Source organism: Ahaetulla prasina, chromosome 4, assembly GCF_028640845.1.
Source record: "Ahaetulla prasina isolate Xishuangbanna chromosome 4, ASM2864084v1, whole genome shotgun sequence".
NCBI classification, from domain to species: domain Eukaryota; kingdom Metazoa; phylum Chordata; class Lepidosauria; order Squamata; family Colubridae; genus Ahaetulla; species Ahaetulla prasina.
Genome location: NC_080542.1, coordinates 38,003,047 through 38,030,855, shown reverse-complemented (window position 1 = coordinate 38,030,855; position 27,809 = coordinate 38,003,047). Strand labels below are relative to the sequence as shown.

General features: G+C 39.5%; 1 protein-coding gene across 8 annotated transcripts; it reads left to right on the top strand.

Annotated features, from left to right (window-relative positions):
- Positions 1-495: 495 nt before the first annotated feature.
- Positions 496-19,382, top strand: SNX11 (sorting nexin 11). 8 transcript variants are annotated; one of them, XM_058182837.1, is made up of 10 exons: positions 588-742; positions 6,602-6,749; positions 6,829-6,922; positions 8,858-8,927; positions 9,158-9,209; positions 10,596-10,682; positions 13,865-13,965; positions 14,775-14,873; positions 15,664-15,873; positions 17,856-19,382. In XM_058182837.1, exons 5-10 carry the CDS (start codon positions 9,186-9,188, stop codon positions 18,028-18,030), a joined length of 696 nt encoding a protein of 231 aa, XP_058038820.1. In that variant the 5' UTR covers positions 588-742; positions 6,602-6,749; positions 6,829-6,922; positions 8,858-8,927; positions 9,158-9,185; the 3' UTR covers positions 18,031-19,382. The 8 variants fall into 8 exon arrangements, with proteins under 8 accessions (XP_058038822.1, XP_058038826.1, XP_058038820.1 ...); XM_058182838.1 differs by having other exon boundaries at positions 594-742; positions 6,541-6,749; XM_058182840.1 differs by having other exon boundaries at positions 644-661.
- Positions 19,383-27,809: the final 8,427 nt, after the last annotated feature.

Genomic DNA, 27,809 nt, shown 5'->3' with positions numbered 1-27,809 from the left:
TCTAATACATGGGGAAGCAAGTTGCTTCCTTTGATTGACATTTACTCAGAAATCTGACTATTTTCCATAGCATTTACTTTAATTACTGTAAAGATATAGGTTTGTTGTTTAAGGACAGCATACACTCCTGTAGATGTTTATATTCCAAATCCAATTTCTTAAATCCTAACAAAATTGGTATGGTAGATTTTCTATTTGTATCGAGCGCTACAAGTATGATTTTAATATCGACTAGCAGGGTAAGTGAAAGATTTCTAAACAGGATTTAATTCTGTAGGCCAAGAAATGGGAAAACAACAAAATGGAAAGCGCTGGTTTATGCTCTCAAGCAGGTATATTTAATAACTAAGCAAAATCCTAAACGTAGATTAATAAGACTCATGAAAACCAAAACACAAAGATGAAACTTTATTCGTAAAACCTTTGGCTCAGAATCGGAACTACGTTTCCCAACAGCCCCTGCGGCTTTTATCTTTAAACGGAAGCTAGGTCATTGGAAAGTTGATTTAAATAACTATGAAAGGAAACCAGCAGTGGAGCTTGGGTTGTCTTAAAGGGGACACATCTAATTCAGAAGCTTTGGTAAGAAAAGCGGGAAGGTTGCAAAGTAAGAGGAAACCTGGCTGCAGGTTCCAGGATCTCAAACACAAGAATTAGCAGAGTAACCCATTATTTGTTTTTAAGAAAATGCAGAAATAGCGAGGGAGGAAAATGAAGTTGGCCGGGTAAAAAGTGTGGGAACGTGAGTAAAGAAAGGCTGTTCCGACGAAACGAGGCGGCAGCAGCAGAGCGAATGTAAAAGTGGTTGTCAGTACAAGTGGTGCCTTTTGGAGAGAATCCAGAGCATATATGTCGACAGTTTAGCACATAAGACCGATGGGCTGTAGGTGATGGTTATGGGGGTGGCGATCTTAAGCCGGCAAGCGCAAAGAAGTATAATTGAGTGGCAGACTCACACCTGGACACAGCTTTCTTCAAACGAGTCGCGTCGGCTGGCATTGATGGGGCTGCAGCCCAGTATGCCTGAAGGGGAAAAGTTGCCCCACTATTTGCTACTAAGCAACCCTTTTTCCTGCTGGGGACTAAAGTTCGCCAGGACGAGAGGGTGGGGTTACTCACAGGGCCCTGACGGTGGCTTTTCCGCAAAAGGAAAAGTGGATTTGAGCATTGCGTGGCGTGGGCTTCCTTCTTTTTCCTGGCAGACAGCTTGGCTCTAGGAAAGCTTCCTCCCTGCCCTTCGCTTGAAGCTAATCCCTGCCCTTCGCTTGAAGCTAATGGGGTGGGGTGGGTTGTCCACCTGTTGGTGAAAAGAGTGGAGGAGGAAAAGGCCAGGATGGAAATAACTGTACATAGGCAGGAAGGGATTCCCCGGGTCCTGCTGGAAAGAGCAGGTCACAGAAAACTTTCCAGAAATCCAACCTGTTTATTTTGGTGATCAGAAAAGACAACAGCTGATGGTTCTCAGATTCAGATTGGAAGGGGACATTTGTCTCAAAAACAGACAAGTTTATGTTCCTGGAAGTTGGAAGACTGATGGGTAAATGCCTAACTTTTGGTGGGAGCAATCAGCAGGGATCTTTGAGTTGTCTTTTTATCAAGCATTGTGGGGTAGGACACACAATGCCCAGAGTCAATAAAAAGAACTCTAAACGGGGTTGTTACAGGGATTAGCAGTGCAGTGTGAATTCCTTCCCCCTCATCTAACTGCCAGGATGTGTTAACATCTTGGCTAATATTGTCCTGAGAGAAGTTAGTAAGCATCTACTAAAACTCACATTTGAACAAAGGGCATGTTTTCCTTTAATACTATGATTTTCAGTTGCTGGTTGGATCACCATAGGCCAAGAAATGGAAAAATAATCTGGAAAGGGCTGGTTTATGTTCTCGAGATATATTTAGTAACTGGGTTCTTACAACCAAAATCCTAAACTACAGAAAGTCCCTGACTTACCATTACAATTGAGCCCATAATTCCATTGCTAAGCAAGACAAGTTGTTAAGTGAGTTTTATGCCATTTTTTGAACTTTTGCCACAGTTGTGAAGTGAATCACTGCAGTTGTTATATTAATAACACGGTTGTTAAGTGAATCTGGCTTCCCCATTGACTTTGTCAAAAGGTCACAAAAGCTGATAACATGACTCCCATACATTGCAAATGTCAAATATATGGCAGTTGACACGTGTCTGAATTTTTATCATGTGGGGATGCTGCAACAGTCATAAGTGTGAAATATGGTCGTAAATCCGTTTTTCAAGGCTGTTATAACTTCAAACTGTGACTAAATGAATAGTTATAACACAACAATTTATAGTTATATTCGCATTGCATGCTGTTTTTCCCCAGCCAGGTGAACCATATAGAGGTATAGGAAGATGGCACAGTTTGCATAACACATTGCAACAGGGGTTGAATTTCTACAATATCTTGTGCCATGTCTTTCCTGTTCTATTTCAGCTTAATACATCTTACTGAATAAGTTGAGGCAATAAGGATAAATGGAAGCTGAAGCTAGGAAGGGCTTAACTTCTAAAAGAAGGAATACTGAACTCCATTCCTTGTGTGAATCAAGGCCTTTTGACTTGAATTTTTGACCGGCTAATAGGAAGTTCGGGGGCAGTTGTAGTTTTTTTCAGTAATTAAAGGAAACCTGTGCGTGGCTAGATGCTTCTTTTTTTCTTCAGCTTTGGAAATGAATTGATACTGAAATAGACATTCAAAAGTCTAATATAAGTGGTGTAACTGCAAAGGTGACATATTGTTGTCATACTAAAAGTACCATATTTTTTGAAGTATAAGACACCCCCCCCCCAAAAGAAGGTGGAAATGTTAATGTGTCTAATACACCGAATACAGCTATTTTTGGCCTCCCGAAAGATCGTCCCAAGCAACCCATTTTTGCCCAAAACAGGCCCATTTTTCACAAAAATGTGCAGAAAGTTTGGGAGGCCTGCAGAGTGTTCCTGGGGTCTGGTAAGAACAAAAACACAACAAGTGGGGGTTTGGGAGGCCAAAAACCGTCCTGTTTTTCGCAAAAACGGGGCATGCAGAGATTTTGGGAGGCCTGCAGAGTGCTCCTGGGGGCTGGGGAGGGAAAAAAGACCGTGTGTGAAAACGGGCCTCTTTTGGCCTCCCAAGCACACACATGTCACGTTTTTGCCCTCTCCAGCCCCCCAGGAGCACTCTGCAGGCCTCTCAAAATCTCTGCGCCCATTTTGCAGCAAATGGGCCCATTTCCATGAAAAACAGACCCCTTTTTGGCCTTCCAGACCCCCACACGTCATGTTTTTGCCCTATCCAGCCCCCAGGAGCACTCTGCAGGCCTCCCAAACGCTCTACACAGTCTGTTTTTGCGAAAACAGGCCCGTTTTTAGCAAAAACAGGATGCACAGAGGGTTCGGAAGGCATGCAGAGTGCTCCTGGGGGCCGTGGAGGGCAAAAACTATTTTTTTTCTTGTTTTCCTCTTAGAAATCTTGGTGCGTCTTATACTGCAGTATGTCTTAAGGTCTGAAAAATACGGTATATATGTTATAAGTGGCAGCTGGGCCTGCAAACAATGTATTTATATGGTGTATTAGAAACTGCTTAGAAACAATAACTCTGTTCTGTTCTCTTGCTGTAGGATTTAAGGATGAGCCAGCTGTGCTGAGCCATCAGGCAGAGCATATAGAAAGCTGTTAAACTCTCTCCTTGCATTGCTTAGACCGCTTATGATGGAAATTCGTTCAGGAAATGGAGTTAAGGGTTCTTAAAAATTTTTGTGTCATGAGCCTTTTTCAGAGTTTGGTGTCATATGGAATCTTTTTTGTAAAATATATCTAAGCACATACAATAAAACATCAAGAAATAGATTGTGCTACTGAGGAAGCTAAGTGTTCAAGTACCATTATTAAAGCATTAATAATAGCAAATATGTAATATAGTAATATTCAACTAAATCAATTACAAGACAGTATATTGTAAGATAGTAGTGGGTTCCACTTACTTTCGCTACCAGTTCAGAATCGGGAGCGTGCGAGGTGCTTCTGCGCATGCGCTGAGCATCCGTGATAATGTCCGGGTGGGTGAGCGGAGCCTCCCGCCAGGAACCGATGCCAACCGGTAGAAACCTGCCACTGTTGCAAGAGTATAATAATTTTAGATAGGAAGATGTATTGAAGTTAGAGGCTTTTGGAGTCTCAAGTCCATACATTATTTTGTTGCCTACTTAAACATTTGAATGAAAAGGTAAATTTCAGGGAGAGGGTACAGAAAATAAACTTGTGTAATTTCTCCCCATTATCCAGATTCCGTAAAAGGGTTGGTGATCCTCATGTAAGAACTCCATTTTTAAGCCAAGCCCACATTTTTAGACCAATGGAACTATTTGAAGCTTTAAGTGCATGTCCAGGACACATTCAGAAAGGTTGTTGTGGTTCATATTTGGCTAAACAGAAAATACCTGTTTTTCAGAAGGCAAAACTGGCGAGGTTGCTTTCCACCAGCCATTCTTCTCTCTCAAGTTTCTCTCTATTACTTTAGCCTACCCTGTTTGGTTATTTGTTTTGGATTCAAGCAAAGAGCCATGCAGTGCCCCCCCATCTCTCTCTCTCTCTCTCTCTCTTTAATAAACAATTTTCTGAGATCTGTGTGGGACTGCAATGCATGGTTGGAAACAAGTTACGTTTGAGGCTGGTGCACTGCTTTGCACCTAATTTATATAGTTTAATTAAAGTAACATAAAAAATAATATTGGCTGAGGCAAGGAGATTTGCAGGTGCAAAGAAAACAATCTACAGGCAGATTGGCACTGACAGCCCAAGCTTTAAGCTGCCTTTGCAAACTGGTACTTTACTTGTGGATTTCAATTTCTCTAATTCCCAGCCAGGAAGGCCAACAGGCTGCCGGTTGGTAATTAGGAGAACTGGAAGTCCAGCACATCAGAAGGGAAATGGCTGTGAGAAGGCTAGTTTAAGTTCATATCTGCAGCTTGGGGATTAAATCTTCATGTCTTTCCTCATTCTTTATTTTGGGGAGCTCGTGTTCCCCATAATATCATTTCTGTCAGCATTGTCTTTATTGGCAGAGAACACTTGAAAATAAAATTGGTCAGTTTGTCCTACTTAACAGTTCAACTGGGAGATTAGATGGCATAATGAAGTATTTTGCAAGTCAATTGAAGGGCAGAACAACCTAATTTGCACTTAACTGAGGGTACAGGAAGAATAAAAATCCCTCTTAGTTAACCTTAGAAGCTATTTACTGGGTTTAAAGTATTTTATGTTTTGTCTATTTAAATCTAGCATACCATTTTCTGATCTGGGGAATTCTAAAGAATTGAGGCTCTTGAGAAAGTTAACACCAGAAGTATTGTTCTGCATAGCTATGCTGACTTGGACTGGGGAACATACTGGGGAACATATAATGCAGTGTTTCTCAACCTCAACAACTTTTAAGATGTGTGAACTTCAACTCCCAGAATTTTAGGAGTTGAAGTTTATGCATCCTAAAGTTGCCAAGTTTGAAAAACGTTAATATAGTTAATATCTTTCTAATTCAAGAGTATGTTAATGGATGCCCTCCCTATATGTAAAAAAAATTACAGTTTCTTGGCATTGATTGGACTCGCTATGGGTTGTTGGAAGAAATGTCCGCCTGGGTTCAGTTCCAAGTGGGAAGAAAGACACTGGAAACATGGAGGCTGTTTGGAAAGATGGTTTAATGGTGAATAGGACCACATAGTTTGAGGTCCTGGGCAATTGAGCACATGGGTGAGAGATTTATACCCTCTCTTGGGACCCGCCTTGGAGCTTCCTGTTCCTGTGTAAGACATGTCTGGTGATTGGTTGTCAGACTCCCATGGGGCCATGCAGGGGTAACTTTGTAAGTTGTCTTGAGTCCCAAGCTTGGTTGAATCTTGCCGGGGAATGCAATGAAGGTGCTTTGGGCAATTCCTATTATGACTTAATGGCTTTGTCCTGGTTTGGATTTCGAGTGAGGGCTAATCCTATCATGTCCTGAGGGTGAAGGTCTTTTGTTTTGTGAAGACTGGCCCAGTCTTTTGTCTTGTAGATAGGTTGGCACCAGTCTTTCTGGGGCTGTTAACAAAGGTGGGGGCTGCTTTCCAAGAACATGTTTCTCCTTTTCTCATCCGGAGAAGATATAATATTCTGCCTTTTTAATATTTCCTAGAATAGTTCATTCTTCTAGGAGAGGGATGGGTGCTAACTTCCTATAGGGTGTTCAAAATCTAGGAAGGGCTCCTACCAGCCTACTAATGGCCTACCAGCCATTGACCCCTACTTCAGTCAGTCGGTTTCCCAAGCAACATGCACAACCTCTTTAGAAATATTTTCAACTTTTCAATAATACCTAATGACCTATGTTTCTAAATAATGTTAAAAGGCACTATTTAATGGCCAATCCAGATCTAAACATATCTAGATAATGAGGACTGAAAATGGCTTCTATATAATCTTAATATGAGGGCTTGGAATCACTCAATAATGAATATTACTAAATTTGGGGTCCCTTTGTTATTCCTCTTCATTTATTTTAAAGAAGGAAATACTGGTAGGAGCAAAGAATAACAATTCCTGCTCATTTTCCCCATCTGGAACAGTGAAGAACGGCAAGTGAATGGGTAGTGATGACAGCAGCAATAAGGGGAGAAGGCCCATCCAAGCCATTTTGCCTAATCCAAATCCCTAGCCCCCCCAAAAACCCTTCTGAGTTCAGCTCTATCTCTATGTTTTTTGCCAGATCAAATGGTAAGAAAACACATCAGTATTAAATCTCCCATGAGATCTAATAGTGTTGGTGTTTATTATATTATATTATATCTTTCAGGGTCAAAGGGAAACAGATTCCAAATGCTGCTACTTCTACCTTGCAGGATATTAACCAGAAGGAAGCAATTTTTACCTGTTGCAGCATTCTTGTGGTATGCTTTTTTCACTACTCTTATGGATGAACGGCTTAAAACTATATGTAGTTGCCACTGAATTTCAGTAGAAAGAATGAGGTTTAGCACCAGCAATGCATGTATGTTGTACATCCAAGGATTAAAAACAAAACCTGAATATATGGCACAGCTAATTGAGATTATGACTTAACAGTAGTTTTCTGGAACTTTGTGCTGAGAATCCCAAGGCAAGGCTGCTAGGGCTCATGCAATGAAGCCAAGTATAGGATGATTTAGGATAAACATGGGGATGCATATTTTTTTCCAATTTTTTTAATGGGATGCTTATAGTTTTCCCTTTACTTTTTTATAGTCATGAAGTCATGAATTATTGGGTTTTCTACCTGTCCACCCCTTCTTTATCCCCATAAATGCCAGAATTCAAGTTAAAGCAAATTCTGTTAAACTTAATATAGCCAACTTTATGTTTTGCTTTCTTGTTTGTGTGGCTGAACAAATGAGGATTAGGATTTGTTTGTACTCCTGCAATCTTTTGAATCAGGCAAAAAAATGTATGGAATACATGTTGGCACTTGCTTGCATTGGAAAATGTCTCCTTAAACTCCCCTTGTATCTGTCAAGCTAGAACAAGTGCTTGCTTTCTTCTTGGTCTCCAGAAATGAAACCATTAAGATGTTGAGACTGAATCTGTTTCTGGAGAACTACTGGGTTTATGGAAGATGCACAAGTTAGTTTAGGGCTCTATCAAATTTTGTGGTGAAAAATTTTTTGGCCTTGCAAGATTGAATTAAATTATTCAAATTGAAACAATTCTTTACTTTTTGTAGGACATTGTAGGTTATCCCATTAGCATTGTTTCCTCTCTCTTCCACCCCACCCCAATGCCCCTCCCCTCTTCCCAATTTAGCTTGAAATACACCAGGCATCCTTTTTAGGGCTTATCTCTTCGCTTATCTTCCTAACTTAATCTGTTCTTCAGTGCTCTATTGTCTTCCAAAGTAGCAAAAAATTAGATGCAGACATTGCTGTCTAGCTTTCCAATTACTATAAAAAAGAAAGAAATGTAGGAAAGTGGAGTGAATATAGAAAAAAGATTATTTTAGAACATAAGAGGAAGATTGTGGTCCTCTGGATATTTGTGATTGCAGTTTTCACTACACCCAGTCAGGTCGGCCAATGGTAAAGAATGCTGGGAGTTGTTATTCAGCAATTGAATTGGCACAAGTTTTCTCTGCCTGATTCATAATTGGCCAGGCAGTTTTCTACTCACCTGCCAAAAGAAATTTATATGTACTAAACCAGAGGTTCCCAATCTTTTTCGCCCGCGGCTCCCCCGGAAATCCGACCTGCAACTGCGCATGCGCACCAGACGCGCCCGCGGCTCCCCCGGAAATCCGACCTGCAACTGCGCATGCGCAAGAGGAAGATTGTGGTCCTCTGGATATTTGTGATTGCAGTTTTCACTACACCCAGTCAGGTCGGCCAATGGTAAAGAATGCTGGGAGTTGTTATTCAGCAATTGAATTGGCACAAGTTTTCTCTGCCTGATTCATAATTGGCCAGGCAGTTTTCTACTCACCTGCCAAAAGAAATTTATATGTACTAAACCCAAGTTTGGCCCATTCACTCAATGAATTGAAGATCTGAGGGCACTTGCCACCCATGAATGGATTGCTGATAGACTTTCTAGGGTCAGTTATAATGAAATATGAAACTCATTTGTACAAAATACAGCAAGTTAGAAAATGATGGTTATACAAATGTATTAAAAATTTATTTATGCTTGAATAATACATTAAATAAACAATTAAATAAGTATATGTAAAATTGTAAGTGTTAATTGCTACATTTTTTCATATTAAGCACATTTTTATATGTAGTTGTGTAAGTATTTGCATTATAACTAACTTAGTGTTTTTCTCTTTTCTTTTTTCTCTCTCTTTTTTTAAACAGTAAAAACTAAATTAAAAAAAGAACCCAAAGTGAAATTTCCTTGTTCCTATTCTTGTTTCAATAAAACCAGGTAAGCTAACTCTTTAGTGGACAGCTTTGGAATATAACCTGAATATAGTTTTGTTTTTTCTGTTCTAGAAACTAATGTTTATCTGAAATATTCCATTTATTTGCCATTATTGCATCTCCAGAGCAGGATCTGATTTTATTTAGTAAATAGGTGGATGAAATGCAGATAGTTCATGAATAATTAATGTTCTGGTATTAATTTTATGTCCCTTCTTTCCCCCCCCCCCACAGATGTTTCTATCTAAGTTGTGAAAGTAATATGTTGGAATATCAAGAACAAGAGGTAAGACTATTGGCATTAGCAGACATGACCATATGAGCTATTTTCTATTTCACCCATTCTGAAAATATCTTCAGTCAGCTTCCAAGAAAGAAAATAGTTTTTAACAGCCTCCAGGTTTGACTGAATATGGTGAAATAATAAAGGCTAAAGCAATATTGGCAAAGGTTGCTCCAAAATGTGAGGACATTTTTATTTCCAAGCATTGTTTCCTATTTTATATTCATGCTTAAAGCAAATAATTTGGAATAAGAAAACTTTTGTGCAGAGCCATAGAAAAGTTTCAGGATCTGTAGCTTAAGTCAGAATCTATAAAAGCTCCTCCCACCTACACCTACATATGTGTGCACTGATTTATATGGTGGCAGAAAGCTGAATCATGCAAATGCCTCTGGAGAAAAAGTACCTAAATATACATGAGACCATGGCGAGATATTTTGAATAAGAGATGTTTTTTTAGCCTGACTGCCATCCTCATAGCACATATTTATATCTTTCTGGCTGTCTTTTTACCACAGACAGGAGGACAAAAGCTTACACAACGATTTGTTCTCTCACACGGATTGCCCACAGCTTAGCCTCACCCTATGTTTTGAATATTTGAAATAAATATTGAACAAATTACGCTTTGTGTATTAGCCAAACTTTCCTTATCCACTCATCCTTTATATGTGCTTGACTTGCAACTTTCAGAAGGTGGCTGAGCATTTTGTTCTGAAGCATGCAAGTTTGGTGATGGCTGGGCTGAACGTTGCATTATTCCTCTGTTTTATCCCTGAGGCAATAGATCAAGCCCTGTTTCCTCGCTCCTCAATTCTTCCAAATGAAGTGAAATAACTTAGTATTTATATTCTGATTTATAATAAAACAGACATAATTGCAGACTTTTGTAATATGGTGGGCCATCTAGTTATAGTACTGGGCATATATGTTTAAGATTCAAGAACTTAATTAACTTGTGGTTAGCTGTGGTTAGCTTGCATAAGTTTAATTAGGCTAGGTGTGGCACTGTAAATATTAATTCTCTCTGATCATTGGCCATTTCTGGCTGGGTTAGGATGGGTTTGGAGTCCTAATGACACCTGGAAAGTCATAGATTTCCCATAATAACTATTGGAAAAGCATAATCATGTTTATCAAATAGTTATTAAACATTGTATATTTATTTCTTTTTTCCAATGCTTGAGAAATCTGCCTGAGTCTCTTTACAGCCTTTTGATCTTATTATAGTAAAGCTTTTGTACAATCATAATGAGCTTCTGTTTATGCATTTAATTCTTTTGGCTGAAAAAGGGGGAAATCTCTCTGATTTAGGTCCTAACATTTAGAGAAGTTTTACAAATTAAGTAGACTCTAAAGATGTATTTTTTCCTCTGGGTCTGAACCCAGGAGCTGACTACTGTGCGTGTCCAAGATCCTCGAATACAAAATGAGGGCTCATGGAATTCTTACGTGGATTACAAAATATTTCTCCATGTAAGTATAGAAACACTGGGAAAAAAACAGCAGTAAGTAACAGAACAGATTAACATAGTTGGAAGAGACCTTTTAAGGTCTTCTAGTCCAACCCTGTGCACAAGCAGGAGATTCTATACCAATCCACACAAGTAGCTGTCCAGTGGTGGGATTCAAATAATTTAACAACTGGTTTGCCCAGGGTCAGGTTGGCTGTTGTGGGAGGCACGGCCCATCCCCGTCCTCCAGCTCCGCCACACATGGGACAAGCCTCCAGCAATGGCCAACCTGACCAGCTGTTAAATTACACACAGACACACACACACACACACACCCGCTATCAAAGTGGATCCTGGGTGCTACGCTGCAATGGAGAAACGGGAAATGAAGTGGCTGGTACAAGGGAAAGCAGGGAAAAGAAAGAGGGAAAATGGCATCCTCCTTCCCTTGTGCTGGCTGTTCCATTTCCTGTTTTTCCATTACAGCACCATGCTGTAGAGCTTGCCCTACCCATCACCACCCAGATGCTCTAGCTTCCCTCCCAAGCATTTCTTTGCCTACCTGATTTCCAGGTCCGTTGGTTTCTCCGTCGCATTTCTTGTCGTCTTGTGCAGGGAAACAAGTTTGTGGGACTAAAAAAAAGTTCAATCAATCAATTTCAACTTCGCGAGATTTTTTTTTCGCGAGAAGTTGGAATTGATTGATTTTTTTTTTACTGCCACAAACTTTTGTTTCCTGCATGCAACGGCGAGAAACGCGATGGAGAAATGCAACGGACCTGGAAATCAGGCAGGCAAAGAAATGCTTGGGGGAAGCGAGGGTATCTGGGCGCTGAAATGGGTCCAGGTCCACTGGAGAAAAGGCTGGCACCTACTGGCACTTAAACGCAGCGGCATTCCAGCTCTAGCTGGGAAGGGGCACCCGGCATGGGTCCTGCAGGCAGGATGCTCGCTCACTTCAGCACCCTCCCTGACCCACTGATGCTCTGGTGATGTTTGGGCTCTGGGCCGCCGCCTTATGTGCAGGCCCCACCCCCATTACCTGACATAGTTTTCAGCTGAGTGACATGATTGAAGGTTTCCGCCGCTCCTCTCTTGGACTTTTGGGGAGGGTTTTTTCCCCCCCACCTGGAAGGAAGTTGAACGAAAACCAGGCATGTTCTGGAAAACACAGATTTTCCGGAACACGTCTAACCCGGTTTGCCAAAGTCAGCAGAAAATTAAGTATCAGAAACGGTGCTAACCAGATGAATCCCACCACTGTAGCTATCTAAAAAGCCTCCAGGGATGGAGGTCTCACAACTTTTGAAGGTGAGCTGGTTAATTGTTCTCATCGATAGGAAATTTCTCTTTAGTTCTAGGTTACTTCTCTGCTTGATGAAAAACTATTTTCTTGCATACTTTGTAGAGCACCAGATATGAAACAAACAGCTGCTATTGATATGGAAAAAAATTGTGTTTGATTTTTTACTTCTGTGGAAAAATCATCCTATTACCTGTGATTTACTTAGTGCAGAAGTAGCAAAAAACAGTGGGAACTCCACATTATTCTTTCCTTCTGCATACTGTTGTAATTTACAAGCATAGGAAAATTGCTTCTCTTTAGAGCAACTTTTAAAATATGTGGAGTTCAGCTCCCATAAGAGAAAGAATTCTGGGAGCTGAAGTTCACACATCTTAACATTGCTGAGGCTGGGGAGGCAGCCATTTTGACCCATTTCTTTTTCCACCCATTTGTAACCTTTGTAGACATGCTATGCTTACTTGAGGTATACTGAAACTATTTTCCCTGGTTCCCGATGAAAATCATAGAACTGGTATTTTCGGGCATTTTTTGGGTATGTGAACCACTGAGCCATGGTGGTGCAGTGGTTAGAATATAGTATTGCAGGCTAACTGCTTATGTCGCCAGGAGTTCAATTCCTTCAATCCTTACTGATTTAAGATTGACACAGCCTTCCATCCTTCTGAGATTGGTAAAATGAGGATTTTTGGGGGCGATATGCTGATCCTGTAAATGCTAAGAGAGTGCTGTAAAGCGCTGTGAAGTCTAAGTGCTATTGCTGTGGTTATTTAATGGCTAACTAGGAACCATGAAACAGGGAATGGGGCTTGATGCAGACTGCCCCGTTGTCTTCTGAATGAGCTTTGAAGGAAGAGAAATCAATATGCATAGTTTCAGTGTGGACAGAGAAGCTGGCTAGCCTTAGGGGCAGAAACCCGGTTTGGACTATTAGTCCCTCATGCAGGAGAGAATGGGAGAAGAATAGGAGACAATACACGTATTCCTGGATTTTCAACCACAATTGAGCCCAAATTTTCTGTTGCTAAGCAAGACAAGTTTTGCCCCATTTTTTTGACCTTTCTTGTCACAGTTGTTAAGTGAATCACTGCAGTTTTTAAGTTAAGTTACATTGTTGTTAAATGATTCTTGCTTTTCCCTTGACTTCGCTTGCCTTAAATGGTGATCACATGAACCAGCGACATTGCAACCGTCATAAATACATGCCAAGCATCTGAATTTTGATTGCATGATCAAAATTATGTCATAAGTGTGAAAAATAGTAATAGGTCACTATTTTTAGTGCCATTGTAACTTTGAATGGTCAATAAATGAATGGTTGTAAGTCAAGGACTATCTGTATTTTTATGTTCCAGATGTGAACTTCCCTACAGTATCTGACTGACTGGAGTAGACAGAACTTTGATTTCATGCACCCTTCCTTGAATTATTATTAGAAATTGCAGCCAACTTTAGTCTAGTGTTTCCCCACTTCTTACATTGCACAGTATGAAACTCTTTGAAAATCAAATTAAATAGAAAGAGTAAAACATAACAACTTTAAAGAGGAAGACAGGCAATGCATGTATTTGTAACTGATATAAACAAAATTGAAAGCTACTTTATACTTTTTTCTTTATTCACCAGTTTTCTTTACTCGTTTTTCTTAAATTTGTATTCCTTTTATTACTGCATAAAAATCAATTAAAAAAGAAAATCAAATGATTTTTTTAAAAAAATGATTTTTAATCAAAATTCACTCTTAAAACCAAAACATGCTATGATAAAAGCTGTTTATCATAGCAATTCTCTTATTAACACAGCAGCCAGCAGAGGGAGACAGTATAGAAAGGGATTTGGAGTGAAAAAAACAGGTGGAATAAACCTTGTATTAACAACAATCTTTCTTCTTAATTCTACAGACCAATAGTAAAGCTTTCACAGCCAAGACATCTTGTGTGCGCAGACGATATCGTGAGTTTGTGTGGTTAAAGAAACAGCTCCAAAAAAATGCTGGCTTAGTGTAAGTGTGAGGTTGTATTTTTTTTAATAGTCCATCAAAGGATATTTGCACATCATTTGAAAATATTTCAGTGAAAAACAAATATAATTTTTTGCACTGGTGCTAACACTGACATTTAAAGTTACCTTAGAAATGTCAATATTGAAAATATGCTTGAATTGTAATATATAATTATGTATTAAAACTGAATACAGCTTAGCAAAGAGCTGTAGCTCATTGTCAGAGTACATGATCTGCATATAGATAGACCTAGAGTCAATTTCTGAGGTGAAAATTTAGTAAGTTGAGGACTATTGGCAATTCCAAAAGATAATGATGGTTTTATGTTTTGGATTTTACTTTTCATTTTATGCATTTCCAAGAAAGCTTAATGAGCTTGTTGATTTTATTGCAAAATGCAATTTATAAACTTTCAGCAGAGAAGATCCCTAACCTTGACCTATCATCTTGGAACCATCCCCAAAACCCTTTTCATAAACCCAACATATGGGCACAATACTGTTTGAAGGTACTGCTTGAGCTTGCAGAGGATTTGAATTTTTGCAGAGAGAACTGTTAATGATCCAGAAGTCAAACTCTTGGAGAAGATACATTCTTCTTCATCAGCATTGCTGCTGAATTAAATTAGCTTCACTGTAGGCTCCAAACCTTGATGGAAATAGGCTTTTAATAGAATGGTAACACCTATTTTAGTGAAGAACAAGCTCACGGAGTAGCAGAAGATTGCTAATTACTTTTTATTATGGATGCATCCTCAAGAAGGGATATATATTTTATACGTATGTAAACCTCTCCCTCATACCTTCTAGGCCTGTCCCAGAACTTCCAGGGAAATCTACTTTCTTTGCAGGCAACACTGATGAATTCATTGAGAAACGAAGACAAGGATTGCAACAGTTCTTGGAGAAGTGAGTGGAAACTCATCATTATTGGAGATAGAAGATTTTCTGGATCCCACCTGATTAGAATTTATTATCAGGTTTATAATGGTGGGGAAAAGATAACATAATCAAGGTAGTTTCAATTTATGTGACAACCAACTTATAGCTTAGTTGGTTTTTTTTAAAGCAAAATGAAAAATATGACAAGAAAAAGTTGACATATAGGTAGAAAATTTTGGAAAGCCCAAAGCCTGTCAAAAAAGACAGATCTCAGGTATGGTTCAATGGTCCTGGCAAATTTCCTAGGAATTTCCTAGGAGTGATATTGATCTCCCCTTCTGCAGCTGTAGGAACAAATCAATAATTGACAGTATTCCCATTACAGTGGCAGAAATCTTTGATGCCATAGCAGCTCTGCTATTAGGACTCTAACAACGGTGGGAAAAGCATGCCAGCATGGATGGAGAAAGCCATAGATTTGCTACAAAAACTTATTTTCTTCAATACAGGAAGAATTATATGCTAGCACTATAGTAGGCACATCCTTTCCCCCTCTCAATGGAAAGATTGCAGTGGAAATGAACAAAGGCTGGCCAAGGCTGCCAGCAGATTATTTAAAAAAGAAAGGTGGGGGATGGGGATGTTTCTTCTACCATAGATTCTCACTTCATACCTTGAGAGTCACTCTGTCTATAAGAACCTCAGTTGTGCTTCAGCAGGAAAGATATTAAGACTTGAGTAGGAAGTGTTGCTTCTGAAGATCTGATTGTTGTAGCATTTGTGCTTAGAATTTCCAATTTTTCTATTCATATTCTAGGACAGTACAGAATGTTGTACTCCTTTCAGATAGCCAGCTGCACCTTTTCCTACAAAGCCAGCTCTCTGTACCAGAAATTGAAGCTTATGTGCAGGGTCGGGGCCCTATGAGTGTCACTGATGCCATTCTCCACTATGCCAGGTCCAACTGTGGTTGGATTCAAGAGGACAGTTATTCAGCTTTGCTGGCTGTGCATGACTTTGGCAACAGGTGAGTGGAATGGATGTAATGGTCCAGAAGACAGTATTCACAGTTTCTTTTCCATGATGTTTTGCACTTCCTGTTTTCTATGCTTGCCTAAAGGGACGCGGTGGCTCAGGGGCTAGGACGTTGAGCTTGTCGATCGAAAGGTCGGCAGCTCAGCGGTTCGAATCCCTAGTGCTGCTGTGTAACGGGGTGAGCTCCCATTACTTGTCCCAGCTTCTGCCAACCTAGCAGTTCGAAAGCACGTAAAAAAATGCAAGTAGAAAAAATAGGGACCACCTTTGGTGGGAAGGTAACAGCGTTCTGTGCGCTTTGGCGTTGAGTCATGCCGGCCACATGACCACGGAGACGTCTTTGGACAGCGCTGGCTCTTCGGCTTTGAAACGGAGATGAGCACCGCCCCTAGAGTTGGCAATGACCAGCATGTATGTGCGAGGGGAACCTTTACCTTTACCTATGCTTGCCTATGGCTTCCCTCTCTTTTTATCAGTCCTTGTTTGCAAGATCTCTGATACAGATTGTGCTAGAGCTGTAGAAATAAAACTTCCCAGATTACAAAATCAATTCTGGAGGGGACAGTTAGATATGGGACTTTAACTTCTCTGTAATAATGTCAGTTGCATGGAAATGAAAGGGGCATAGGTATGAATGAGATGGGGAAGTAGGTGCTGGGAGTATGATTGCAGGTATGATCTGAGCTTTGGAATGTGCATGTATGTTAGGGCTCAAAACCCAGCAATAAATGTGAGTGTGGAGCCAGAAGGATTGACCACAGCCATTTGGTACTGAATCCAACAGCTAATCTCCTCTTTCTCTTAACCTATATAATAGGAAATGGAAGTGGGAGATCACTATTGGCTGGAAATTGTTATTTGTTCAACTGTTGACTTTCTGTCTGCCCTGTCTGTCTTTCTTTCAGACTGGTTGTGTTTCCTTCTTAATGACAAATCACTTCTAGAACTTTTGATTAAGTAGTTATGACAGTCAGGTATTATTTTGGCAGATATGTGATTTTTTTTAGCAGAAAAAGCTCCCAATTTCTCATTCTTTTGTACCATAATTTATGGCATCATTTTCTTTTTTGATTCTATGGAATTTTAATGGAATTCCCAAATACATTCAGATTTGATTATGATTTGTATCCAGTCCATATGGAAAAATATATCATCATTCTTTTTTATTCCATATCCCAAGTTTTATTTGCATGTAGAATTTGGAGTAGCAGATGTTAAAATGGTTTTGTAACACTGTCTAGTATTCTAGCATCTATTATCTTTTAAGGGATTCTTTTGTATATCTTTTAAAGGTGATAGTTTGTTTCTGTAACAAACAGAGTTAGTTATGCATGGTGAAGACAGTTTTAGATATGTGTTTACCTTCCAGACATTTCTATACTTGCATCAAATTACAGCACAAACAACAAACTTTGGACAACATCCTTTTCTGTCTCCTCAAGATGTTACCTTCATCTGATTCCCCAGGTCATGCCTGTTAACTATACCATTGTTAAACTACTTCTTTCCCCCTTATCCTGATAGATGTTTTGCCATGGATACAATCTAATGTGCTTTATTAATCATTCTGTGACACAGCCAGGGAACCTCTAGCTTGAAACCTACTGGCCACTTAGGCTGTTGCGGTTATGCCAACTTTCCTATTAGACGTGTGCACTACTGTTAGTATATACTGATTTAAGTAGTTCTTACCAACCAAATCTCTTCTGGTATTCCCCTGGAACTGAGCAGCTTTAGTGCTATTGCAGAAGAAAATACAGATCATTATACGGCACATTATGCTGGCATTGATATTGGTGCCATCTCAGAAACTGGGGCATAACACTTGGACATCAGAAAAAGCTCACAGACCTCTGGTCATGGTTCTAGACCATGAAACACTGAACAGTAGAATTCTGGGAATGAATCAGCAGCTTTAAATTAAATATCTCTTTCTTTCTCTATTGCTCTCAACTCTCCTGGTATGTGCTCAAGTTTTGATGAAGAAAGCCAATTTGTCCCAAGCTCCGTAGAACCACTCTCTCATTGGAGTGATGTCAGCATAGATGGCAACAAATTGGAGAGTCCGTGTTCTGAGGAAGATGACCATGAACCAACAGGACTGCTAGAGGCTGGTTCCACAGCATCAAGTCACCACATCAACAATTAACGAGAATAAAAAAACCCATTCAGGATGTGCTTTGGAGCTCAGCATAAACTTTTGCTGCTTTGTTGAAAATTATTTGGATTACTAGAACTCTAGGTGGAAGTGTTTGGATTATTATTAGTGGCTTGGGTATGAACAAGCCTGGACCAGTGAAATGTTTGAACAATTAGAATTGAAGCTTATGAATGCAGAAGTAGTTTTCCAGTATGCTTTTTTGTGTTCTTCCATCTTGATCCATCCTCAAGTCTTCCTCAACTTTTTGTATATTTTGACAAATTATCTTGTATAGGAAAGTGCTCTGGCTTGTTGATTATGTTCTCTTTCCTCATCCTCCATATCTATAACTGATAATGCTTTTTGCAAAACCCCAGCTGTCTTTTGTAGGTGTATCAAAACTATTTGCCTGTAATACAACTTCTTTTTAAGATGGTGCCAGAAGGCCCACCTGCTTGCCATGAATGCCAAATCCACATCTGGGTTCTTTGGTAGATATACACAGCTGGGACAAATGGCCGGCTCCCTCCCCGATTCATTATTGTTGGAGCTGCTAAGAGGAGCATGTTATAAATATACAAGAGAAATGAGGATTGATAGTTTGTATTCTTCTTAGTTGTTAGGTGCACATCCTGGGAAGAGTCATTCTTGCTATATTTCATTGCTTTGACACAGAACACAATTTGACAAGGAGATAGTAATAAACCCCATGTAATATACTAAATAAGAATTGTACTTGTCTGCTTCTAAGTCCTCTTATTAGTATCACTGTTATAGCAGCAGCAAAACAACAATTCTATATGTCTAGATATTTTAGTTTGCAGATTTCTTATTTGATTTGTTTGATCTTTGAGCAAAATAATAGAATTGAAATCAATTTCGAAGAGCCTGGAAGAGTCTGCAAGAGCCTGCTTTGAGATATTTCAGTCCCTTCCTTTTTTTCCCCTTCCCCCTGCATTTCCACACACTACACAATAGATGCTAAATATCAGACCTATGTTATCTCTCTCCCAGTTTTTGTCCTTTAAACTTGGCAGGAATAAGGCAATTGTTGCCACAAGTAAATATCTATCCTATGGGCAGTGGCTTTTTATGTTGTTGTTTAATTAAAGTACTTGAGGTTTTTTTGTCTTCTTTATGTTCCCTTCTCTTGTGATGACAATCTCAACAAAAGTACATGAAAGCAGAACAATTATTACTTAAAAAGAACTAGTACATTGCCTATTCCTCTCTTCCCACTCTATCTTGTGATTATCATTTTAAATTTGAATTTTACTTTTATTATAGAACACATAAAGGAACGATACTTAAAGCTCTAGAAAAAATAAATAAAACAAATAAATAAAATATTTTTTAAAAAATGGCCTGTTTTCATGTATGTGTGAAATATGCAGTACACATACATGTGGGCAGAAACCCACACAAACCATTTCACTGAATGGTTGCCATATTTTATAATTATCCATAGTTTAGATATAAACTATTAGATATATTAGTTAGATATATACATTGATTTCACTGCTCCCATTCACTGCTCCCACTGTTCCCATCATCTGAGGATTTACTGAAGCTTCTTCAATGTTTGTGATGAGGACCTGGGGAGAAAATGAATCACCTTTTGTTTCCTGATGTTACAGTTTGTAGAGTAAGAATAAAGTAAACCCATACTAGAATTGCCTTTAGTTGATGTTTCTCAGTATGTGGGTCATCAAGAAAACTGCAACAGGTTGCAAAATGGTAATATTCGCAGCAGTTTCCTCAGCTGTATCTGTAATGTATTGTCATAAAATTATAAAACTATATGTGGGTATATGCTTGCCAGAAGCCCCACTCTTATAAAATGGCATGGTCAGGACAAGGAATGTTATTACCATAATAACTACTAATTAAAATTAACTAAGACAAGTTACCATATTAATATAATTAACTGATAGCCAGTTTGGTCTAGTGCCGTGATGGCAAACCTATGGCAAGCGTGCTGGAAGTGGCACGCAGAGCCATCTTTCTGGGCACGTCACCGCCGCCTGTTGCTCTTCCAGGTTTCTAGTTGGTCTTCATGCGTGCATGTGTGCCAGAAACCGGAAGACCAGATGACCGGCATGCATGTGCACACCGCAAACCGGAAGCTCAGCTTTCCAGCACGCGGCATGGGCACTGGTGAACTACTCTTCCAGTTTTAGGTGCTCCCCCCATATGGGCGCTGGGGAGCTGCTCTTCTGGTTTTTGGTGCTCTTCCCCGTGTGCATGCACACTCCCGTTTCAGCACTTGGTCTAGTGGTTCAGGCAAAAAGCTAGAAACGGGGACCATAAGTTCTAGTTGAACTTAGGCAGAGTCAGCTGGGTGACTTTGGGTCAGTTAGACTTTCTCAGCTCAAATCACTTCAGAGAGTTGTGAGGAAAATGGGAGGAGGAAGGGTGTGTTGGATATGTTTGCTGCTTTGACTTATTTGTAAAAATAAAGGGAAAAAAATAAATAACAGATCCCACATTCCAACTATTCTCACACAGAGAAACATATAGTTGCATATATACGCACATATATGCCTTTCTTCTAGCAAAATATGGAAAACTTGGGGGGAAAAAGATGTAGCCGATATAAGAGGAAAAAGAGGATATGTTATGAAGAAAAAAAAAGTGAGGCACAAAACTAGATGAGTTTGAAGAATCATAACCAACTGAAAGAAAATAAAAAAGCTCCCTTTTCAGGCAGGATTAAATTCACCACACAAATAGCCCTTTTCAAGCCTCAAGTAAACTTTAGGTTAAATATCAAAAACAGGCATGTGATATCCTATCTAATGGATGCCTTTAGGGCTAATTCTTTATTTTCAATTACATTTGTTATCAGAGAATGTAAGGCTTGTATTATCTGTAAACATAGCACCTTTCATTCCTGAAGACAAACAAAATACACTATTAGTTTCATCAAGGATTGTTTTGGACAGACCCACCCACATCACACACAAATGAGTTCTTGTGCGACAATAGATTGACTTGAAGTAGCTCTGCCATCTCTCCTTTCAATTCTAAAAATGCAAATCTTTGCATTTGCTGGAGCTGGCACCTTCAGTCAATGTGATTGAGGGGTGCCATATTCCTTTGAGCTGGCCCTGATACTAAGGCAATTTTTTTCTCCTCAGATGACTTTGTTACCTCAAAGACAATTTGTTGGAAACTGTGTGATGGTCAAAATTAAAGCAACCATTAATTGGAGATACAAAAAAATGGATACCTTTCCTTTTCTTCTCTACCAAGGGAAGATGTGTGTTTCTAGCAGGGAATGCTTAATCACTTAATTGTTACATAAAAACTTTGTAGTAGGTCACCCACTTCTGCCTTACAAAATATAGTGGGGTTACTATAGATAAGGCCATTGGAGAGCTTTAATTAAGACAGTTTCCTACAATGGACTTTCCCATTGCTTATGGAATAGTAGATTTTGATATAGATGAGGATAGCCTATGGGCCACAGCTGAGTATGCAGGCTTATTTTGAGTTTGGAACTTGGACCAGATAAGATTCTTGGACAGTTTTGCTTGATGATGGACCAATGGAGTATAGAGATTAAAAATCTCAGTTAAGCAGGAAATCTATTGATACCTCTCTTAATTATATATATCTGTGTATGGGTTTATATATTGGAAAGCTTTCTAAATCTCTTTTCTCACGGTGCTGGACTACAAACTATGAAATTTCTAACCAGCATACTAGCTGGGAATTTGGGGAAACAGTCCCAATATACAGCTTTGTTGTTTTAACTTCATGGAATTGGTGGAATGAATTTTTCTCATGTCCTTCCAGTACCATAAGACCCCCAAGGACCCATGCATGAAGTATCTTGTGGGGTATTGTGTTAGAAAGGTATGTACAAAAGAATACTGGAATTTGGAACTCAATATGTTTTTAAAGAATCAGATGCAAACCTCCTTAGATTGCAGTTCTACATTTCAGGGGCATTTTGGATCTCTGTCGCGTAAGGAATTAAACCAAGCACAGAGGTGCAGGGCACGGGAAGAGGACTTTGAAACCTATGGAGGAACATTCTCAAAATGTCAAAAGAAGTTCACTTTAAAGAAAAACTCAAAAGAGAACAAGCCTCTTCTCACTAGCCAGATGCTCACTAATGACAGCTACTCTGCTGATTGGCCAGGCTGCCTCATGAATATTGATGGGAACGCATGATCCAAATGGCACAGCTGTGCAACCACCTGCCCTTGCCAGCTTAGCTTTCGAAGCTTCCAGAGAGTTGCTTGGAGCTTTTGGGAGATTTGATTTCCCACCCTCTTGAAAATTTCACACCAATCTTCTTGTCCTCTTTTGACTGAAGCCCTCCTTTCTTTTCCAGTTAGGAGAGATGTAAGGAGGTGATAACCAGAGGAGTCAATGCAATTCAAGCAGAATTTTATTCTTAACCAAGTTCAGTTTTTACATTTATTTCCAATATGAGATAGTATATAGAATCAGGACATATAAAAAGATGATTGCCTTTATTCGACTAGCAGTTGACTTGCTCCAAACTGTGTGGGCTATTTCTTCTAGTACATGCTGCAAAATGAAATAACAACAACTGATGGAGGCACATAAGGTAGTACTCTCAAGATGCAAGTGTTAATGTTTATGTTTGAACATTCCCATTAGTTTTTTTTTTAAAAGCAGCTATCGGTATACTGTATAATGATTGCAAGTATAAATCTAACATAGGAAGGCAAGGACTCTGTTAGGAAGGCTATGTTCAGTTTGATATTTTCTCCATCAGAGTTCTTTTCTAATGCAAGAGATTGTAATACAGTGCAACCCAGCTGCAGGTTATAGCTCAGAATTTCTATTTCTCTCCCTTATCCAATGGCCCATAATGTCTCCAGGTTATCACAATGCAATGGAAGCCAGGACTTACTCAGTAAGAAGAGAGCCCTATAGGTATTTTAAGAATGGGTTAGACAAATTCACATGGAGTAGTCTGTCCATTACTATTAAAGTGGATCAATAAGTGGAGTAATTAGAACCTGCCTCTCTCTGAACACCAATTTTTGATGTCAAATAAAAGAGGTTCAATTATTTGCTAATCTGGTAACTTTCATTTGTATCAGGATAGCATCCTCATAATGCTGCTCTGGAATCACAATGTTAATAATATCTTCCAGAGGCATTGGCTAGCTACAGCTGTGTTATCTGATTTTAAAATAATGCTATATATGCTCTGTATTAAAGTCAGTGGATTTTTTCCCCTTACAGTTGGGAACTGGCTAGAGTCCCCCTATAAACTGAGCTGGCTAGAAAGTCTTTCTTTTTAAATTTTGCTCAGAGAAATGATAACATGACTCTGCTGTGCTTGGACAAGGCTTTGTTAGCCTGACCCTTCACAAAGGATCCTAGGAGCAAGATTCAGTCATGCTGAGCTTCTGATATGTTCATCCTTGGAATGTGTCATTCAATGTACAAGAAGAAAATCTCCAATTCTTCTTAACTTCCAATCATATACAAATTCTGGAAGTATGAATTTTATTTCTCAGTAGCTGTGCAAACAAGTTGTCCTGTTAAATACCACTGGACATATGCAGAATTGTAATCTCTATTACTTTCATCACGTATTACAAATGTGTGGCATTTCATGAGTTAAAAAGAAAAAAAAACACGATTCCCTGCTGGAGTAAGAGCAATATCAACATCTGCATGCTTTATTTTTAGGTTTAAGCTGATTTAATCTTCCTGCTGCCCTGGGATCCATTTATTAGACTCCCTGCAAAGGACTAATGGCTTGGCAGTTCTTTTATTCATAATGAGTTCTTAGCTCAAGTGCTGGTCTGTCTTTTCCTTTTTTAGGCCTTTACTTGATCATACTTATGCAGTTTCAAATTTCAGAGGCTGAAAATGATAGCTTGGAATTGAGAATCTTCTTTGCATCATTGATTATATAAGGAAAGAGGAAATAAGAATTGCACATGCTCAGGTGATTCTCATTTCTGCTAAGTTTTTCTGAAAGAAACTGTTGGAAGGATGCTCCATATCTCAAGGCCGGTTTGCTTCGTTCACCTTCCTACCTCAAAAGGTGCTGAAAAGCCTCATTGAAAGGTTGCTTCTTTCTGACTGTCATTTCAAACTATGATTTTCTGGGTGTGTGAAGATAAACCCCCCACAACAACAAGCTGGTAGTTGGATCTAGTGTTGGAGACATGAACATCTCCCCCAGCTTGTTTCTTTCTCTCTTTTTCCCCTGCTGTTGGCTGGATTTCTGACAGAGCATCATTAAGGCTCCCCAAGTCTCTCTGCCTTCTGCTCCATTCCAAGTTTCTCTTGGCAGTCGTTTGCCCTTTTGTTGTTGTTGTTGTTTTAAAATAGAGAAAGTGATTTCTGCTGTGCCTGCCAGCAGCCTGGAATTTCAGGGTGGTGATTAGGGGGAAAAAGAGGGGAAAAGGGAGGGAAAGAAGGAGGGAGGGAGGTTGAGTGCTGTGCTATAACAGGCTCATTAAGCTCAGGGTGGCAGGGTGGCAGCTGTGGATCGAGATGTGGGCAGCCATCTGAGACGCTGAGAGAAAAAGAGATGCATCTCTCCATCAAGGCCTGGACATGAATCCTGTGCTTTGATGCTCCATGGGCAGCCACTGCCAGGGAGTGAGAGAAACCACCAGGCTTGGTTTGAACCAAGATTTCAGTCAGAACTTTCCAGCACCAGAATCTGCCATAGTTCACCTGGATTGGGATGTTTTCTTTGACAACATTTTGTTTCATGTTTTGCCTTTTCCTAATACCAACCTCTACCTTTTGGGTCTAAGATACTAATGCAGAGCTGAGCCCAGCCGACAGCATCAAATGCAGCCTTCTGAAAATTTAGGTGCACCACAGAGAGATCTCTAAAAAATGGTTATTCAGTGGCAACACAAAGGGGCAAATTAATAAATGCATCATTATAGAGTAATTAATTCACATTTAGTATTAATAACTGAAATAATTTCAGTTCTGAGTAAACTGGCATTTTTTTGGCGTGCAACCCTACTCTAAAATAAAATATGCTGGGAACATAATTAACCCTAAAGATACTTAAACCTAAACTTAAATGTAAATGTGGCATTTTCCCCCACAGAGGCCACTAAAGTTGCAAAATAATGAAGATTCCACTCATTATTCCTTTCATGGCCAGATATATATAGTCTGGGACACAGAGAGTTTTCAAGCTCAGGAATTTGCTTTCCAAAGAAAGATATTTTAAATTTTTTAAAAAAAATGTGCTTTTGTAACTATCTGGGATATACTAGTATATAGAAAATAGCCACCACAGTCTCCATTTTTATACCAAGAAATCCAGCTCCAAATACATGGCATGGTCTCTCAGATTTGGGGCCAGAAACCCATTCCACTTTCAAGGGGAAGGAATTCTCTACTCTTCAGTCGTGTCCTAATATGTAATTTCCCAAGGGAATGAAATTCCCTCTCCAAATAGGTTACAATTCTAGAAATAAAAATGTTAATTTATAAATTTTATTTATGATTAGTCTCTACTGAGGTCTTCATTAAGGCTAAGAGTAGAATGGTGCCTTAAACTATCTTGCTGGATTATTGTAAGGATTACTAAACTGCTTTAAATGTGTTACTGTTTAATTGCAATGAGAGATCAATGGAAATACGCAGGGTTATCCTTTTTGGTGTCGTCATTTCCAGTCAGTAGCAACCAATTATAAGTTATATTGCATTGGAGAAACCTGGAAGATTATCTTACCAATAGGAGAACTGTATTTACTTAAGCTCACCAGGCAATACTTATCTGGAAGTTTGTGGCACCAGCTACCTGAATGGACGTAGGTCCCCTTATATTAGTGAGAGAAACAAAGGCCCACCAAACTGCCAGCTTGGTCTTGTTAGGATTCCTCTTGTGCCAAGTATTCATTCTCAAGCAGGAAACAACTAGGACAACAAGGCCTGGAAAGCATGTTCCTGCAGTTTTTCTTGAAAATCTTCTCCTGATGGATATCATTAATACATTTTGTAAAGAGAGTCTTACTGGAGCTTGAGCATAGCTTCTGTCATAGGGTGATCTCAAAGGGATTAAAATAGTCCATTGTTGTGTGGATATTGCGTGTATAAAATGGGATGGGGTGGGACAAAGTGAGATGGCTTTAATTCTTGGCCAATTACATGCTTCCTGTTTTTTGTCTTCGACACAAGATACCACAGAAGGATAGAGAATAAAAGAGATCTGGACTCATTTCTCACATCAACCATGAACTTGCTTGATCAGGGTTGGAAAACCTGTGGCCCTTGGTCTAATTTTCAAATTCCATTGTGAGTAATCAGTTCAGATCTCTGGCAATAACCATCTGTCTCTCCCTGGCAACTGTCTAAGTGGGGAGAAAGAGGACAAGTGAGGAGGAGGGAATAGCAGAAGTCAAAAGGGGAAAGGAAGAAAGAAGTGGTTCTATTCATTGTCAGTTTTAGCCCTGGCAGAGTTCTGTAATTGGAAAGTGACTCTTAATCGAAATGGGTTTTCCATTTCCTCATCAGAGACTTTAAGATGACAAGGCCATCAGGTTGGGGCAAAAATCTCAGTCCCACACACTATAGAATAATAAAGACCTCACCTCCAACTCATTAGGGTTGATTGGCCATGGTTTGGTATAAGAGATGTAATTTTAAGTTAACTCTAAAGTTGTTCAATTACTAAAATAAGTTTTCTTCCCTTCCAACCATAGTTGCCCTTTTCACTTGCAATATGAGAACAATAATCTAATCACGATGTAAAACTGGTGTAAGGATTAATTAATGAGAATACTTTGAAGGCTCTAATGGGCTATATATGTGGAACCAAGTAAGGCTGCCATTCAAATCCAAGTTCTAACTTTGGAACCTGTGAGATATTTAAAGTAAAGCTATGCAAGAACAGCCAAAACGAAGAAGAAATGATTTTTTAAATGCTTTTTCTTCAGGGGTTATAATAATAATAACAGAGTTAGAAGGGACCATGGAGACCTTCTAGTCCAACCCCCTGCCCAGGCAGGAGACCCTACATCATTTCAGACAAATGGTTATCCAACATTTTCTTAAAAATTTCCAGTGTTGGAGCATTCACAACTTCTGCAAGCAAATTGTTCCACTTATTAATTGTTCAAACTGTCAGGAAATTTCTCCTTAGTTCTAAGTTGCTTCTCTCCTTGATTAGTTTCCATCCATTGCTTCTTGTTCTACCCTCAGGTGCTTTGGAGAACAGCCCGACTCCCTCTTCTTTGTGGCAACCCCTGAGATATTGGAACACTGCAATCATGTCTCCCCTAGTCCTTCTTTTCATTAAACTAGGCATATTGAGTTCCTGCAACCATTCTTCGTATGTTTTAGCCTCCAGTCCCCTAATCATCTTTGTTGCTCTTCTCTGCACTCTTTCTAGAGTCTCAACATCTTTTTTACATCGTGGCGACCAAAACTGAATGCAATATTCCAAGTGTGGCCTTACCAAGGCATTGTAAAGTGGTATTAACACTTCACTTGATCTTTGAGAGATCATGGTTGGAGAGTGGAGATTGTTTGGAATCCTTTAAGCCAGGGGTGTCAAACGTGTCGTCACATTGTTGTCACATGATGTATCGTGACTTTTTTTACCCTTTGCTAAATGGGGCATGGGCATGGCCAGTGCATGACACATCTTGTCCGCGGGCCACAAGTTTGACAGCCCTGCTTTAAGCCAACATCAAGATAGGTTCTTCTTGTATTGAAAGGAATGCCGAGAGAGTATTAGATCCAACAGATCCATGACCCTCCACCCGCACATTTCCTTTGCCTTCTGCTGCCTTCCAGCATGCTGAGTT